This window comes from Miscanthus floridulus, chromosome 7 (genome assembly GCF_019320115.1).
Source record: "Miscanthus floridulus cultivar M001 chromosome 7, ASM1932011v1, whole genome shotgun sequence".
NCBI lineage: Eukaryota > Viridiplantae > Streptophyta > Magnoliopsida > Poales > Poaceae > Miscanthus > Miscanthus floridulus.
The window spans coordinates 118226837-118244373 of NC_089586.1; the positions used below are offsets into that span (position 1 = coordinate 118226837).

Genomic DNA, 17537 nt, shown 5'->3' on the forward strand with positions numbered 1-17537 from the left:
TTCTCTTACTATTCATTTTAGGTTTACGTGTCATTGAGACCGTCTTCGCAAGCCCATAAGCATGCAGTGCAGGTACCAAATCCCAACTGACCATCCGGAAGTTCACCTGCTGCTGCTGCCACGCGCAGTTAGAAAGTAGCCGTTGGTCTGCCGTCAGAACCAGGACGCTAGTAAGCGAGTCGCGAACGCGATCAGCAGCATGTTTGGTTAGCTGGTTCATATCGTTGCTGGTTCATAAAAAAATAGGCTGATTTGTGTGAGAGAAAAATACTATTTCAATTGAAAATTTACGATCATTTACGATAAGACACAGCCAACGCCGCCGCGCACCGCGTCGCGGGACCGCTTCAAACTCGACAGGCACACGCTGCCCCCGCTGCCTTTGCATCGCGAGCTGCGTCTCCGTGCCGCCGGTGGGGATCAGATGAGTCGAGCACTCAGACTACCGGTCCAAACCGTAGGGGGCCAGGCGGCCAGCGGCGCCACACGTCGCTCTCGGGACAGCTGACGACGGGACGCGAAGGCGGAAGGCTGGCCTCGGTCGCACGCTCAGAAAAGCGGAAGGAAAGCGCGCGGTGTGTGTACGTACGCCGGCGCGTGGCCGTCGCTGTACGCGACTTGGCTGCTTCGGTGCTTGACCGCGTAGGCTTAGGCCGCGGCACAGACGTCAGAGACGAGACGAGACAAGACTTTTTACCGTTCCCGCCCCATGACCGCCGGCCGAGTCCCGGCGCACCGCCGTGCTTCCGGCGGCGGCCCGCGTGGGCGCCTAGGCGACACGTGTGACGAGCCAGCCGGTCTCGCGTGTCCGGTGCCGGTTGGATCGCGCGCCGCATGAACTGGAACGGTAGACCGGTAGTACCAGTACTACGTGCTCCGACGCCGCCGGCCTGGTAGTCGTAGGCTCGTAACCCGTCAGAAAACTGGCGTGGTCCTCGCCTGGGGATGACGCCATGCGGATGTCACTGCTACTTACCCGGCTGCCACTACGAAGCACGCTGACGAACGCCGAACGGTGTCGGTGGGTGTGGTGCTCGGTGCTAGTAACATATTCTGAACTCTGAAGGCCCCTCTGCACAAGGCAACTAGCCACCCAGAACCAGCGAATCGGATACGTAAACCGTTACCAAATCCAAAAACTTTGGCTGATTAGCAGGAAGCAAAGAAAAAGGCTAAACAATTCCTTCCCTCCCTCTCCGGCGACGAACTCTTTCTCTTGGCGCGCACAAGTATGCACAGCATAATATTCTTCGTTCACAAGAATTCGTGGACGCGCGAATCGAGCACACGCACGCACGAGGACTTGCAGCGCACGCGGCACATAATTGGAAGCAGTCAATAGCTTGCACGGGTGGCACGCGACCAGCACCATCCGTTCCTGTTCCTGGATGGCCCCGGCGCGAGCCCACCACCCCTTCGTTTCGTTTTCCTGGTCCAAGCAGACCAAGGGTACACGCGACGGGAAGAACCCAAGAACACGTTCCTGTTCGGGGGCACGCCCCACGCGTACGCGATCGCCCCCGCCTGTCACGACTCATGACACGCCGTCTTCTTAAACCAGGGCATCTGTCACATGAATGGTGCCATGCTGGCCAGCCCAGGCCGCAGGAGACCAGAAAACTGTCCCGTTTCCTGCCGAGCTACTAGCTGCTTCGGTTTTGATTTCATCTGGCTTCGTTTGTTTCCTCCGTTTTGTCGTTCGTTCCGTGTGAACGTCGGTGTCGCGACTCGCGACGCGTTGGGGTTCGTTCCTTCCTTGCTTGCTACAGACGCGGTCGCTGTCCGTTCTGTCTCTGCAAGTTAAAACGACCCAACCCGAATAAACCCAGAGTTGTTCCCAAGATTCACCGTGTTCTCTCGCGCGCGATCGAGACCGCCCATCCCCATCCTCCTCCCGGTCGGTCAAGGAGCCCGTCCAGTTTCGCGGCGTAGCTACTCTCGAATCCGGCTCGATGTTGTTGCGGCTGTTTCGGCTACATTTCTCTTGCTTTCGCGTTAAGGCTTGGTTGGGGTTTGACTACCCGCCGCAACTGGAGTTTTCCTTTCCTTTTCGCATGGGCTCGTAATATTCATATTCAGTCGTTTCAGTACCAGTTGCTTGGATGCTGATGACGAAGCAGCTGTCCAGCGCCCGAGCTGTCCAGCTTCCGGACTTTCCCGTGCATCGCTTTTCCAGTGGCAAATTGCAACTGAAAGACGCGATTGGTGAGACAGAGACGCGGATGGATCCATTCATTAGTACGGACGGGAAACGGGCGTCATTTGCAGGTTTGATCGAGTAAACTGAGGCTGTGTTTAGTTCAAGGAAGTTGGAATTTGGGGCTATTGTAGCATGTTTGTTTTTATTTAGCAAATAGTGTTTAAACATGGATTAATGAGGCTCAAAACGTTCGTCTCGTAATTTCCCAACAAACTGTGTAATTAGTTTTTTTTCGTCTACATTTAATGCTTCATGCATGGGCCGTAAACATTCGATGTGACAGATACTGTAGCACTTTTTGAGATATTGGGGTGGAACTAAATAAGGGATGACGCCTAGTATAGTAAAGGCCCATTTAGATGCGAAAATTTTTAGTTTTTGGCTACTGTAGCACTTTCGTTTGTATTTGGCAAAAATTGTCCATGGACTATTTAGGCTTAAAAGATTTGTCTCGTCAATTACAGGCAAACTGTGCAATTAGTTATTCTTTTTACCTATATTTAATGTTCCATATATGTGTCGTAAGATTTGATGTGACGGGAAATCTAAAAATTTTTTGGATTTTAGGTGGAATCTAAACAGGGCCTAAGTACTCCTACTCTATAGTACCGTAGTAGATGCGCTGAGCCGGCAGGTACGGTGCCCGTTCTTTCTAATTTCCATGACGGAGACAATCCCAATTGCATATATGCCTGCACGACCGGTTCAGAGTTCAGACATTGACGAGTGATGCATAAGCAGTTAAAGCACGGAGAAATTGGGGGATTTGTTTATTGTCAGCACTCGCAAATTAAATTGCCGGAATCAGCTCAGAGCTTTTGTGTACATATACATACATACTTGCTTCTATGAGAAGGCTACGAGGTTCTACTAGTAGTAGTGGTGTGGTGTTACTTTGTGGGAGCAATTATTGGAAGAAGTAGTCCATTGTCCAAGTCGGAAACTAGCGCACGCAAAGCAACCTGTCACCAACGACGTCGTTCACTGTTGCGTTTGGTCGGATGACTGTTACGCACAACAATCCACGGCAAGGAAAAGCTACCCAGAATCAGGAATCCGGGATGGAGAGACGTAACAGAACATGCAGGTAAACAACTTTGCCTAGTACAGGCAACTAACCAAAACAAACTTAGCTATGGTAATGGTACCATTAGCCCTCTCACACTTGTCAGGCTCGTGCATAAAGCAACAGGAAGGGATCACTGCAAGAAGCACGCAACAAACTCTGACAGCGACGTCAAGTTCAGGGTGACAAGACGCTGCCAATTTTACCAACGTACCGTACCCTGAAAAGGACCCGATTAGACGTGGATTACCCGGCAACATAAGCAAGCCCTTGTTTAGTTCTACCAAATTCCCAACTTTGGCACTATGCAAAAAGAAGATTCCCCGTCATATCAAACTTGCGGTACATGCATGGAGTACTAAATGTTGACGAAATCAAAAACTAATTGTGCAGTTTTGTTGTACTTTACGAGACGAACGTTTTGAGTCTAATTAGTCAACGACTGGACAATTATTACCAAATAAAAACAAAACGCTACAGTGTATCTACAGTGTTACAAATTCCGCCGGCGCCAACTCTGCCATCGAACTAAACGGGGCCCAAGCCTTTTGCAGCGTAGAAAAGTACTTATGGCAACCTGTCATGGTCGGTACTCGGTACTACCATGGCTACTAACACGTACAGCACTAGTGGTAGTCGTACAAAATACAATACTGTATCCGTCTATAATCAGTATTGCCATCAATCAAATAAATGAAGTTCTTATTAGTGTGGAATGATTCTCGTCAAGATCTGTTCTCAGTCCCACCCAGATCGCCAAGGTTTTATAAATGTATGTATCAACGTGTACGCCACTTTATGTGCGGAAAATGCCACAAGTATATAAAAAAATGTTCAGGCTACAGAGATCAAAGGGCCCCTTTTGTCCTTTAAAAATTGCAAAACGAATTGGAGACATGTGCCAGCTGATCGAGTAGCTGCCCGGTGCTTTTTTCCTCAGCAACTCACAGATAGAAAACCAATAAAACGTGCAGGCATGTCGGCGTCGCAAACTTGCGAAAGCCATGCGTGTACAGCAGCGAGAAGGCCCACCCACTCCTGCTCGCCATTCCGGAGGTGAAGCCAGCGTTGGCAGATAATAGAACGCAGAAAACGAATTTCCAGTACGTGTCGAGGTCGAATTTGTTTCTGGAAATTGCTGGTCCAGTAGTTTGAGTAGGGAATGCTGTTACGCATCAGGCTGTCAGACGGCACGATGGATTTTACTACTAAGCCCTTGAGCGTAGCTCTCGTTCGATTTCTCTTTCTTTGAGCGAGCGCAGCGAGAAGCAAGTCTCGCGAACCTTGTGCTAAAATTTCTTTTTTTCTTTCTTTATTGTTTTGGATCGGTTTGTTAAAGGTGGGCGTTCAGAGCCCGCTCTTTTGCATCCCAGCTTCTCCTCGAAACACAGGCCCCGTTAGTCTGGTAGAATTTTAGTGGAAACTAGCTAAAAAATACGGTTCTAGCTGAATTATTATAAAAGGAAAACACTGTTCCGACTAAAAAAAGAAGCCGAATAAATCGAATATAGGGTAGGCCGAACGGGGCCACAGTCTTGATTCGATCCACCAACTGCTCCCGGTTTAATGGAATGAAACTTTATACCTTCTCACATCGAATGTTTGACACATGCATGGAGTATTAAGTATAGACTAAAAAATAACTAATTGTACAATTTACGACTAATTTATGGGACGAATCTTTTAAGCCTAATTAGTTCATAATTTGACAATAAAGTGCTACAGTAACACATGTGTTAATGACGGGTTACTTAGGATTAATAAATTCGTCTCGTTGTTTACTGATAGATTCTGTATTTTGTTTTTTTATTAGTATCCAAATATCTATACGACACCTCATGATATTCAACGTGACACCCAAAACTCTGAGGCTTGATCTAAACCACGGAAATACTTGGCAGCGACGTCAAGCATTCACGGCGGATGCGACCACACACCAGATGGCCTTCGAGAACCATATATACGATGCGATGCATCCGTGTCCAGGCACAACTTTTCCGTGCTTCACGAGCTGCTGGCATTTGCCTTGGAAAGTTGGAAGCCTTCATTCGGAAGCCACGGTTAAAGGAAAGGAAGAGCCAAAGCCGCAGCAGAGATGGGGGACCTCGACGGCGAGCAACTATCTCTGAATTCAGCAATATTTTGTGCTGCATATATAAAGATCCTCTGAATTCTGAAATGCTCCCGTTATTATGTGGCGGCGTATGGTCCCTTTTTTTTCCATCACCTTGAGGACCAGCAAATTGGCCACCGGCGTAGGAGAGGACTCTTCCAACACGGAAACCTCTTTTCTTCTAGAAATACTACGTTCACGGAAAGGCAGAGTCGGGTAGTTTGCTCTTCAGATGGTCAACTAATCAAAAACACACAACGTAATGTTCATACTGTTTTCCGGAAGCTTCTCGCGTCCGGAGGCTGGTTGTGAAGAATTCCGTCATGAATTGCAATAAATCAGCCAAGTATCAAGTTTGTTAGGCGTTTTTTTGGGAGAAGAAAAGTATTGTATATAAAAGTGCGTCGGCTGTCCTCGAATTTGTTTGACTGTGTCATCCTGATCCCTAAACTTATAAATAGACCTTTCAAGTCCTCAAACGTGTTCATTTATGTCATTCTGATTCTTAAACTCTCGAATCGCTCGTTTAGGTTCTTAAATTTGTTTGGCTACATCATCTAGGTCCCTTAACTTACAAATCATCTGTTTAGGTCATCAAACTTGTTCAAGTCTCTAGATACTATAAACTTATGAATTCAATATATATTTATAGAATTATCCAAAAATTATAAATCTAATTTTGTTAGACTCCTGGTAACATGTACTTTAAATTAGAATAAAAAATCACCATGTACTTTCTATTTTTAACTCTATACTTCAATAACTAAATAGGCACGTACATTTTTAGGATTTGTAAAAATATACATGCCCATTTAGCCATTTAAGCATAGAGTTAAAAATACAAAGTACATGGTGATTTTTTTTATTTCAATTTAAAGTACATGTTATCAGGAATCTAACAAAATTATATTTATAATTTTTTGACATTTCTATAAATATATGTTGAATTACAAGTTTACAGTATTTACAACATATTACGGATCGGGATGACACAACAAACCAAATTTGATGATCTAAATGGGTGATTTGCAAGTTTAGAGACCTAGATGATACAGACGAACAAGTTTGTAGACTTAAATGAGCGATTTGTAAGTTTAATGACCAAGATGATACAAATAAATAAATTTGAGGACCTAAGTAATCAATTTATAAGATTAAGAACCGAAATGATACACTCTACCAAATTTGAGGACCGCTGGTGGACGTTACTCATGTATATTTGTGCACGTTTGTTGAGCACGCTACCTAGGAACACGGAGGTGGAACCAAGCACGTGGCGCCACGTTTACGTCAGCCTGCCTGTGCACACTTAAAAGCTGTCACTGTTCGATGGGCCCCACCGTCTTGGGGGCCCCGAGGCTAGCCCGCGACGCTGGGCCGTGTGAGCGAATTTTGACCGGGACCGTCCTGGCGGCAGCGGCACCCACCTAAAATCTAAATCAGAGATACCAATTTTGATTTCCTTGCCGCTTTATACAAAAGTTGCAAAATTCAGGGCGTGTGGTATACAGAATATTGACGTCACATGGAGCAGACCACGGGTACCGTACAAAATTTTGGTATGTGTTCATGTACATGCTACGCAACAAGATTTGCCATCGACGTATATATGTACATTTTTGTCACACACGACGAGTTACATCAACGGAACTTGGCAGGCTTGGATACAGGGCCTGTTTTGTTCATCCACGAAACTTTAGGCCCCATTCGGTTTATCTCATATTCGGCTTGTTCGATTTATTTTTTTAGCTAGGACAGTATTTTTTACTCACAATAATTCAACCAGAACAGTATTTTTCAACCAGTTTTAGCCAAGTTTCAGACCAGCAAACGGGACCTTAGTGGTCCCTAAAGTTTAGTAAGCCCTCTAAAGTTTAGTGATCTCTATTTGGTTGCATTCATTAAAGCAATAGTCCTATGTACACTTTAGTCACTTTTAGCTATCCCTTGGTGACTAAAAGCCATTAAACTTTAGTTACTCCTAAACTTTAGTTGAGGTGTTTGACATTTTAATAACTAAAAGCGACTAAAGTTTAGTACTTTAGGAGGGGTGAACCAAACACACCCATGTATTGCGACCGCCCTATATAGCATTGCATATACAGTATATATAACAAAGCATCGTCATATATCACAGTTCCTTCTTCCTTTCTCCCCCCCCCCCCCCCCCCCTTGGAACAAATACAATTAATTTGCTGGCAGTTTTTAATGGAAGGTGAACCAAGATTACGCGTAAAACTGTCTGTACAGCGTTATGATTATTTCGTCCATGTATAGATTTCGTTCGCTTCGCTGAAAAAACAAACCGAAACACTGTTCCAGATGATTTGTTGTGAGAGAAAAACACTGTTCTAACTAAAAATAATAAACTGAAAAAGACGGATTACGTGGTTTCCCTGGCCAGGCTGGCTATTTCGTAACCCCGTGAACTTTCCTGGGAGTCATCATGGTTTCCCTGTCAAGGCTGACTATTTCGTAACCCCGTGATAATGGACAATTTAGTTACCACAGCACAAACAAAGCACCTACGTTGGTTTGTTCGGTTGAGCTGTATTAAAGCCGGCTAGTCGTTTTCGGCTGATTTGTTGTGAGAAAAAATACTGTTTGGCTGGTAGGTGAACAGTGTTTTATGAGAAAGAATCAGCTGGCTCCGGCCAGCGGAACGGACTTTAATGGACCCCTGGATTAGTGGATCTCTACGGAACACAAGCTGTGCAGCAAAGCAAATCCAGCAGGATTGCAGCTGGTCTTGGTCTCAATTTACTCCACTTTTAGCAACGAAAATGGTTTATAATAATCGCAGTTACGTGCTGAGCGCTCTCCATTTGCAGGGTGCCGCTCTCTGTGCATTCCTGCGATCCAGCAGACAGCTAGCTGCGGCGGACCAGATTGTGCACGCCCTCCTCACGCATACATGCGTACCTGTTCGTGCGTTCACGATCGTTTCGCATTTGGCCGTCCAGACTGTTAAACTTTTTTTTTTTTTTGGGTAGTTTCGTTGTCGGGTCGGGTGGAAGACGCTTACAGCCTGTTCGTTTTGGCTGGTTCGTATCGTTGCTGATTTGTGAAGAAGTACTGCTGGCTGATTTATGTGAGAGAAAATACTATTCTGACTAAAAATTTACGATCGTTTACGACAAGCTACAGCCAAACAAACATGCTTTAAGCGCCAGCCACTTGGCAATTTGCTAGCACACAACAGTAAAAAAGAAAAACCATGTCACGGGCTTCCTAGCTCGCTCGCGCATGTGCTAACCTAACCTGTGGCCGTTACCAACAGCAGCACTAGTAGAATTAGAATAATAAAGCATGAGACGACGACGAGAGAACACTGGAAAGACGTCGAAGAGGACAGAGGTGAGTTGCATACGTACGCGGTGTATGATATGAGTATATACGCGTCGCCGTACGTACACAGCTGGCGGCGTGCTGCTAATCCCCGCCCGAATTAGCCCTAATTAAACAGCCCAGCTCGTTAACCACGCCGTAATTAACCCTGCCCCGCCGCGGCCCCACCCAACCGATGCCTGCTTGCAATTGCAATTGCAGACGGATGAACGCGTAGGCAAGCAAAGAGAAAAATGCCGAAGCCAACGAAGCGCACGTGGGACCCACATTCCACCCGTGCTTTATTGGTAACGCCACATATAAATGTCCCCGATAAAACGACCCGGCCGATCGACCCAGCCCAGGCTGCCATTGAGGGATCCAGCGAGCGGAGCGGACGCCACCCGCGCGCGCACACCTACGCGCAGGCGCATACACCAACGACGCCGACCACTTCCACGGAGGGAACCACGCAACCGGACCCGACCCGACGCCCCCGAGGCGAGGGCGAGCGGTGAGCCGGCCGGGGCAGGGACCAACGGGGATCCCCTCGGCGGCGACCATGGGCGCGGCGTCCCCGGCGATGTGGGCCGGGCTGGTGCTGGTGGTGTTATTGGCCGCATCGGGGCCGGCGGCAGGGGTGGCGGGGCTGCCGAGGTTCGCCGAGGCGCCCGAGTACAGGAACGGGGAGGGGTGTCCGGCCCCGGTGGCGGGCGCGGGGGTCTGCGACCCGGGCCTGGTGCACATCGCCATGACGCTCGACGCGCACTACCTCAGGGGCTCCATGGCGGCCATCTACTCGCTGCTCAAGCACGCCTCCTGCCCGGAGTCGCTCTTCTTCCACTTCCTCGCCGCGGAGGGCGGCGGCGCGCCGGCCGTCGCCGACCTCCGGGCCGCCGTGGCCGCCTCCTTCCCGTCCCTGCGCTTCGAGATCTACCCGTTCCGCGCCGACGCGGTCGCCGGGCTCATCTCCGCGTCCGTGCGCGCCGCGCTCGAGGCGCCGCTCAACTACGCGCGGAACCACCTCGCCGACCTGCTCCCGCGCTGCGTGCCGCGCGCGATATACCTCGACTCCGACGTGCTCGCCGTCGACGACGTGCGGAGGCTCTGGGAGACGCGGCTGCCCGCCGCAGCGGTCGTCGCCGCGCCCGAGTACTGCCACGCCAATTTCTCCCGCTACTTCACCGAGGCCTTCTGGAACGACCCCGTCCTCGGCGCCAGAGTCTTTGCCGGCCGCCGCCGCGCGCCCTGCTACTTCAACACCGGCGTCATGGTCATCGACCTCCGGAGATGGCGCGTCGGCAACTACCGCCAGCGCATCGAGCGCTGGATGGAGATGCAGAAGGAGAAAAGAATCTACGAGCTTGGTTCCTTGCCCCCCTTCTTGCTCGTCTTCGCCGGCGAGATAGAGGCCGTCGACCACAGGTGGAACCAGCACGGCTTGGGCGGCGACAACGTCTTCGGCAGCTGCCGCCCTCTCCATAACGGGCCCGTCAGCCTGATGCACTGGTCCGGGAAGGGCAAGCCTTGGGACCGTCTCGACGCCGGCAAGCCTTGCCCGCTCGACCACACCTGGAGGTCGTACGACCTCTACATTGGCGAGAACGATTCATCATCAGCATCAGGGCCGTCCCGGTCAGCCTTGTCATCATCGGCGGCATGGTAGAAGTTCAGATATACACAATAATTCTTTGATTTGGGGTTGCCGTGGTTCTTGGCCGGTAATGGAATTGCCTTGCAATGCATTGCCACTGCTGCTGCTGCTGCTACAAGCCAGCTGCCGCCTTCGGCTGTACAGGGGAGGGGCGGTATACAGATTGCAGCAGCAGCAAGAGGATGAAGACAGTGAATAGGGGGGGGGGGGGGGGGGGGGGTGGAGGAAATTCTTGTTCATTTTGCACTATGATTCAGATTGATTCATTAGGCTCTGGTTTGGAGGTTGTGACTATCATGGGTTGGAAGGAATTACTTGATTGGTGGTGTACAATTCTTGGATAGGATACAGGTTTCAGTTTTTGGTCTATTAGTTCAGAATTGTTTCATTTACATGTCTATTCAGTACACTCGTATAATATGGATTAATTAAATTGATTTGAAACAATTTGAGTGCATCCTGGTCTTGTGCCTTTCAGCCTGTTCGCTCGTTGGTTTCAGGCAGGGCTTATCAACCATGATATAGTGTTTTCCTCTCACAATAAACCAGCACCAGTCGGGCTTATCAGTCCAGAAACCAACCAGCGAACAGGCTCTTTGCTGAAATCCTGTTCTAGATGTGACTTCCATCATCCAGAATGGCCTGATGTCCTGCCAATCTAGGATGGCACAATGGTTTGCTGTTCTGGTTTTGCTTATTATGCTCAGCAAGAATGGCCTAATTCATTTATCTCCTTGTCATCCTTACTCCATCCAGAATGGCCTAACATGTTGTAGTTCTGGCATTGTTAGTACTGTCTGTCTGCTGTTATTAGTTCTACACCCTTTGGTTCTTCGACCTCTCACAAGCTTCAGCTAATGTTTGATTCCTGTGTTCACCTGCTGTTGAACTTGAAATGCCGCTTCCTGTGTTCTGGAAGTTCATGTTGCTTCCAAGATGGTGATGACTTGTTTGATTTGACTCGTGAGCTGTGGCCAATGGTGTTTCTTCAGTGTTACACATCTGCAGGAGCATCAGGAGTTGAAAGAGCATTAGACTGCTCGAGGATCTTTACAGATGGATGTGCACCAAGAGAGCTCCAAAGAAAGGAAAATAGCAATAAGGATGGGGACTTCTCAACAGACTCATAATACAGTGTTAATACTACCTCTAATCCTCCAACTAACGCCACCTAAATTTACACAAAACCAGAGAGAAAGACGACCTCTATTTAAATTATCAGTCGCAGGCGATGGAATCTTTGAAAGCAGACCGCAGGAATGCAGTAGGATTGGAGGATAGTTATTTGAAACCTGACATAAACATCAAAGTTCTAAAGGCTGTGTTTTCTGAAATCGCGGCAGCGGCAGCGGCATCAGCATCTCAATTATGTTTTGCGGTGATTGGTGAGGCTGAAATGCAGCTGCCGAAGAGGCATACTCCACATGCAGTGACATCTCTCTCTGGCGATAACTTGAGCAGGCAGCTGTAGGCTTTTGCAGCTGGACTGGAGCTGGGCATCTTGCTCCCACTACACTACAGACCACAGAGCAATAACGATTCTGAAAGAAACAAAACAAAACAAATCACTCTCCTAAATATCATGGTCCAATGCACTGATACCACGCTGGGAGAAACTGATGCCGCTACCTCCCAATCGGACGGCTCTCGGTGCACGACATCCTGCTCCCCACATCGCTTGGCAAGGGTGTAAGGCTACACTGTACACAGCTGACCAGGTTGGAGGCTGGCAGTGACCAGCTGGAGAGCTGGAAACGCAAGGCAAGTGCAACTAATGATTGCTTGTATTCCTTCCTCCTCCTTGGCCACTGCTCTTTTCACATTTCGTATTTTTAAACAGTCCATGAGCCTTGTGAGTGCGATGAACTCCTTCCACCCACACCCACTGCTGGTCATCAACCACCCTACGCCATCGTATTCAATTCCTTTCACATGCTTTGTACCCGTACGTACTCCCGGGACGGACGACGGACAAGAGCACGAGTTCTTTTAGGCCGGCCGGACAGTGCCAATGTGCCATGCCATGCCAATGATGGGCACTGCCCAACGACATCGCCCCTGTGATCTTTAGAAGATCGCTGTTGCTCGATCGCCTTGTGGTTCATGCACGTCAGGCCACACCTCCCCTCCTGGAAGCTACCCGTTCCAGCCACTATTATGGGCAGGTGCAGCAGGTCCGGTTGGTGTGCTGCCGCCGCGGCGTCGGCCGGCCGTCCGGGTCCACCACCGTTTCCAACTTTCCAATCCCGTGTCAGCGAGAGGAGGACATGGACACCGAGCGCGTCGGAAGTTTTGGAGCGCCTCCGGGTCGCGGTCGTGGCGATCCGCATCCGCTGGCGCGAGCACGTTCAGGTTCACGATCGACGTGATGTGTTGGGCCAGTGCTGTGCTGGGGGGTGGATCGACGTTTGGAGCCTAGCATCTACGCCGAACAGAAAAGCGTTTAGGCAGCCGCAGAGGTTTTGTTAGGGGGGTGATTGGTATGGTTCGTGCACCGCAGGGAGACGGATGGAAAATGGCGCCAAAAGGCGTAGGGGGACAAGAGTAGCCTGTCTTTTTGCTTCGATGAATCGATCAAAAGTGTGGTACAGCACTTGAGAGTGAGTAAGTGATAATGATAATCGCTAATAGCATAACAAACTCGGGGTCGGGGCACCTAAAAGCCAACCACCGCGAGCGAGCCATTGAGCAGCCGTGTGGCCACCGAATAAGCCCAGCTCCTGTCGCTGTTATTCTAATGGCGATCGACGTCAAGGCAAGAAGATCGTAACGACAAGCGTCGGCGACAGCGGCATCAAGTCCTGCTGGCTAGCTCGGATTCTGAGTTAAATTCCAAAGGCATCTGAAGTTCCAGTCTCGTGGCGTGGCATAAAAAAATGGTTAGAGGCTTAGAGCACCACTGTGCAGGCGTTCGTCCTCCTAACACTAACAGCTCTCAACGACTTCTTCTCGGCGTCAATGATTTTTTTTAAATAATTCTTGCTGTCATCAATAATTAAAGAGCGTAAGAACAAAATGGTGGGGCCATGCATGTAATGGATCCAACAATCCAAGTGTAAAACCTTTGGAAAATCTCTCAATGATTTATACGCGTCACTACAGGGGCTGTGTGACCGAGCCATTGATTAGCAGCAGGTTTGGTTAAGCAACGAACAGGAATGTGACAGCTCGGTAGGTCACCAAAATGCGTGCAGGTAAGCTTACTCCCGGGACCAAAGGAATATCACAGGCCCGGGTTAGGAAGGAGTACGGCCGGGCGTACTCGATCGCATTCGGCGCACCAGCAGCAGCAGACCGACTATCTGCAAAGGAGTCCGAAGACTGAAGTCCAGTGCAGGAAACTAGTCGTCAGTCTTCCATGACGCAGCGTGGATTTGGTGAGCTAGTAGTAGTACTAGTACGTAGGCGTAGCAGCTGCCAGTGATCCCACTTACTTTGTCATCAAAATTCAACATGTGAAAGATACCGTCCCTTCCTTTTCGCTTGAACTTATCAGATAGAATCTACAGTATTTTTCTCTCATCACAAAACAGCTTCAGCCGGCCGACTTATGTATCAGCCGAACAGAACATTGCCAAGTTCTTGCATTGAAAAGTTGGGGTGATATCACAGAGAAGACAACGAGTAAATGGCACAGGCAAACAAAGAAGAGTACCAAGTCTAGTAGTCTACTCCAAGGCATCAGATACTTGGGGTAGAGGCTGGGGCACCCTTGCTTGGCTCCTAAGCTTGTGGAACAGTCACGGATGCAAGCCTCGCGTTCCGAGGCTGGTCCTGCAGATTGCAGAACCAATCGGGCTCACACAATTTCGGGGAATAAAGCTATAGTAGTACCAAGCTAAGCTAGGCACAATGATCAGTAAAGAATCGAGGCTTGGAGTTGGAGGGCGAAACTGAAACCCAGATGGAAAGAAAGCTAACGTGCATCCCTCGATAACAGAACACAAGAGGGCAGAGGCGGCAGATCCAACCAAAACCAAGCACAGGCGTCCTTGTGTCCAAGTTCTTTGCCTGCACTGCAGCACCAGCAAGGCGAAAAGCAATGCTCGTGGACTGGACAGAAAGGCAAAAGTCACAAGGGAGGCATCAGCCGGGAAGCATGATTTGTTAGGTCATTTGGACAAAAGCTGCCTGTGTTTTGTAGCAGCAGGCAGCAGCTCTATCTCACTATCTGGCGGCCTCCAGTGTCTCTACTCTCTAAGCCTGCGGACTTTTCTCCTACTGCCGTGAACAAATGGGCCATAAGCCCATTTCCTTCTAGACCTAGCCCATACATAGTACAGCCGAGCAAACGTTACCTCAAACACACCACGTAGAGGAATTGGGCTGGAGTCTTGCTGCGATACAAAGCAGATATGGACTTAAGCCAGTTTCAAAAAAGATATGGACTAAGCCAGAGTGGGTGTCAGATTTGATTTTTTTTAAAAAGTGAGTTTTTATTCCTTAATAGGGATAGTATTGTTGATGCCAGATTGATCTCAAATCACACATCAGCTAGGGCTAGATTGCCCGGTCCGCCACAGACCAAAGAACGCAGCGAGGATGTCACGCTTCACGCTTCCGTGGTGAACGAAGAGGTTTACGAGCAAACCACCAAAGGATAACCAACGTGCTTACGTGACGCAAAGGAACCGTCGAAGCTCTCGCTCGGGAGGACCCTGTGGGGGCAAGGACGTACGCCATCCTTGATCGTCGTATTATGCGATGACCGGCAGCATGGGGTTGAAAGAGGACATGAAGGAGTTGTAGATGTAAAAAGACGATTGAATTGTTGGGTGTCTTAACCGGCCATGTACCTTTTAATTTATAAGGAGTAGGGTAATCTTATCACGTTGGAAAACCAATGTGGTACTATTCTTATGTCGATTCTTATGTTGCTTTTATTGAGTTTTGGTCAAGGAGTTGTAGATGTAAAAAGACGATTGTATTTGTTGGGTGTCTCAACTGGTCATGTACCCCTTATTTTATAAGGAGTAGGATGGTCTTATCCTGTTGAAAACCCAATGTGATACTATTCTTACGTCGCTTTATGGAGTTTTGGCCAAACTATCATGGGCCAATTCTGAAATTGACTTGGGCCCAATTTGGTCGTCAACAAGTATGTTACTTTTTTAGATAATGCAAATTGTTCCGGTTTAAATTTCAGAATCTAATCACGATATTGTTTCAGTGCTAGATGACAATACCCATCAATAATAAGTTGTTTGTCGTAATTTTAAAGCTTCCAGCTTAGTCTTTCTGAAGTTTCATAAGGACACTATCTGTGCAGTGCGGGTGTATTTGTAGGGGTGATTAGGTTCCTGAGATAATGACTAGCAAACCGGTTGATGACGATGATAACTAGCAAGATAAGACGCGCTATTTAACAGTTACCAGAACTAGAAATGTTTGTCAGTACTCGGTCAGAATCAGGTCATGACTGATCATGAGCAACCCAAACCTATAGTAGCTATTGACTAGCGGACGATCACCAAATAAAACTTGTTGCAGCTAGAGTATACACCAAATCTAATCTAATTATCTAAAGCACAACGTGGAGCTCTTCGTCAAGGAACATGTAACGTTCCGACCTGTGTTTCACCATGTGGAGCTTCCCGTCGCAGCTGAGCACCTCCACGCCAGCAAACACGATGCAGTTGTCCCAGAGCTCAAATCGGTGGATGTTTGGACTACTTCGGTCGAAGAACCTAGCAATGCAGAACTTGCCAGAACCGACACTGGTAGAGAACCGAGCTTTACTTCTGATGGGGAACTTCCTCTAGTCCCGGTTCCCCACCCGGGAGCAAGCATCCGGGACTAAAGGGGGTCCTTTAGTCCCGGGTCAGGAACCGGGACTAAAGGAGGACCTTTAGTCCCGGTGGGTAACATCAACCGGGACTAAAGGTGCCTCCTGACATGCCACGATGGCCGGCACCTTTAGTCCCGGTTGGTAATACGAACCGGGACTAAAGGTTTTTTTCTTTTTTCTTTTCTTTTCATTTTTTTGTTTTCTTTTCAAAATAGGTTTTCGAAGTCGTATTGTACGCTGTTAATTATACATTTATACGCACATATAGTATGTTTCGGTTCAAGCACAATGAACATATTAAATCACACAATTCAAGCATAGAAATATATATATATATATATATATATATATATATATATATATATGCATGCATGCATCATATATATATTTACATGTATGCATGCATATGTGTATTTTACATTATATTATTTCATGTGCATATATTACAAAAGATTGCATTATAGTTGTTGTGACATAACAAGTTTCTTCTCATCCTCTAGCTTGGCTTCAATGGCAGTGTTGGGTCGAAGTAGAACTCGCCCTTGGAATCGATGACCTGCTCATTAAAAAATCCGGCTATAGACTCTTGAATTGCTTTGATTTGGTCTTGCCGTATGACCTTTTCCTCCAACCATCGAGTCTACAGGTTTGAATTAAAGGAAAATAAATTAATATATGTACATATATATATATAAAGACATAGTAACATAATCAAAAATAATAATTAAATGAATATATAGTGTATTTTTAACGTACTTTGAGTCTCTCTGTAGGAGTTCTTTGGGAGAGCACCTTGATAAACTTGCAAACATAGTAACCACAGTAGTTGTTCCCCTGTTCCTGCCTCAGACACCACTTTACGAGAAAAAGATTTGTCATCCAATCTGGTGATCCGGTGAAAGCTATATGTTTAATTAATAAAGATGATGCGATTCAGGGGACTTACTTTCAATGGGATTACATTCAGTGGCGCTTTGCATTTTTCCATGTGTTGCTTCTCAATAAAGGTTTTCCAAACACTGCCCAAAAAAAAATTTGCAACGTCATCAGATATAGTTAATCATCATGTTTGTGTGTATATATAGTTGCTAGAGATCCCGAAATTACCTCTGGATAATATCTATCATATCTTGGCAGTCTTGTTGTGGTTTTCTCATCGAGTCATAGATTATCAAGTGACTTTTCACCAGATCGATGTCCATCAATATCCAGTGATTACTGCATGTGTTTATAGGATATAACGCATAACACTCATTAATTAACTAGAATCAACATATGAGCCATTAAGGCTATGATCGACATGATTAACACTCACTTGAAGTTATAGGGAAAGAGTATATCCTTCTTGTGGCGTTGGTTCACTAAGAAGTTTATGAGGTTACTCTCTGA

The 17537-nt window shown here is 47.6% G+C and overlaps 1 protein-coding gene across 1 annotated transcript; it reads left to right on the plus strand.

The window, feature by feature from the left end:
* The first annotated feature begins 9119 nt into the window (after positions 1–9119).
* LOC136464433 (probable galacturonosyltransferase-like 9) lies at positions 9120–10572 on the plus strand. Its single transcript, XM_066463384.1, has one exon. The coding sequence runs from the start codon at positions 9269–9271 to the stop codon at positions 10370–10372; it is 1104 nt and encodes a 367-aa protein (XP_066319481.1). The 5' UTR covers positions 9120–9268; the 3' UTR covers positions 10373–10572.
* The last annotated feature ends 6965 nt before the right edge of the window (positions 10573–17537 follow it).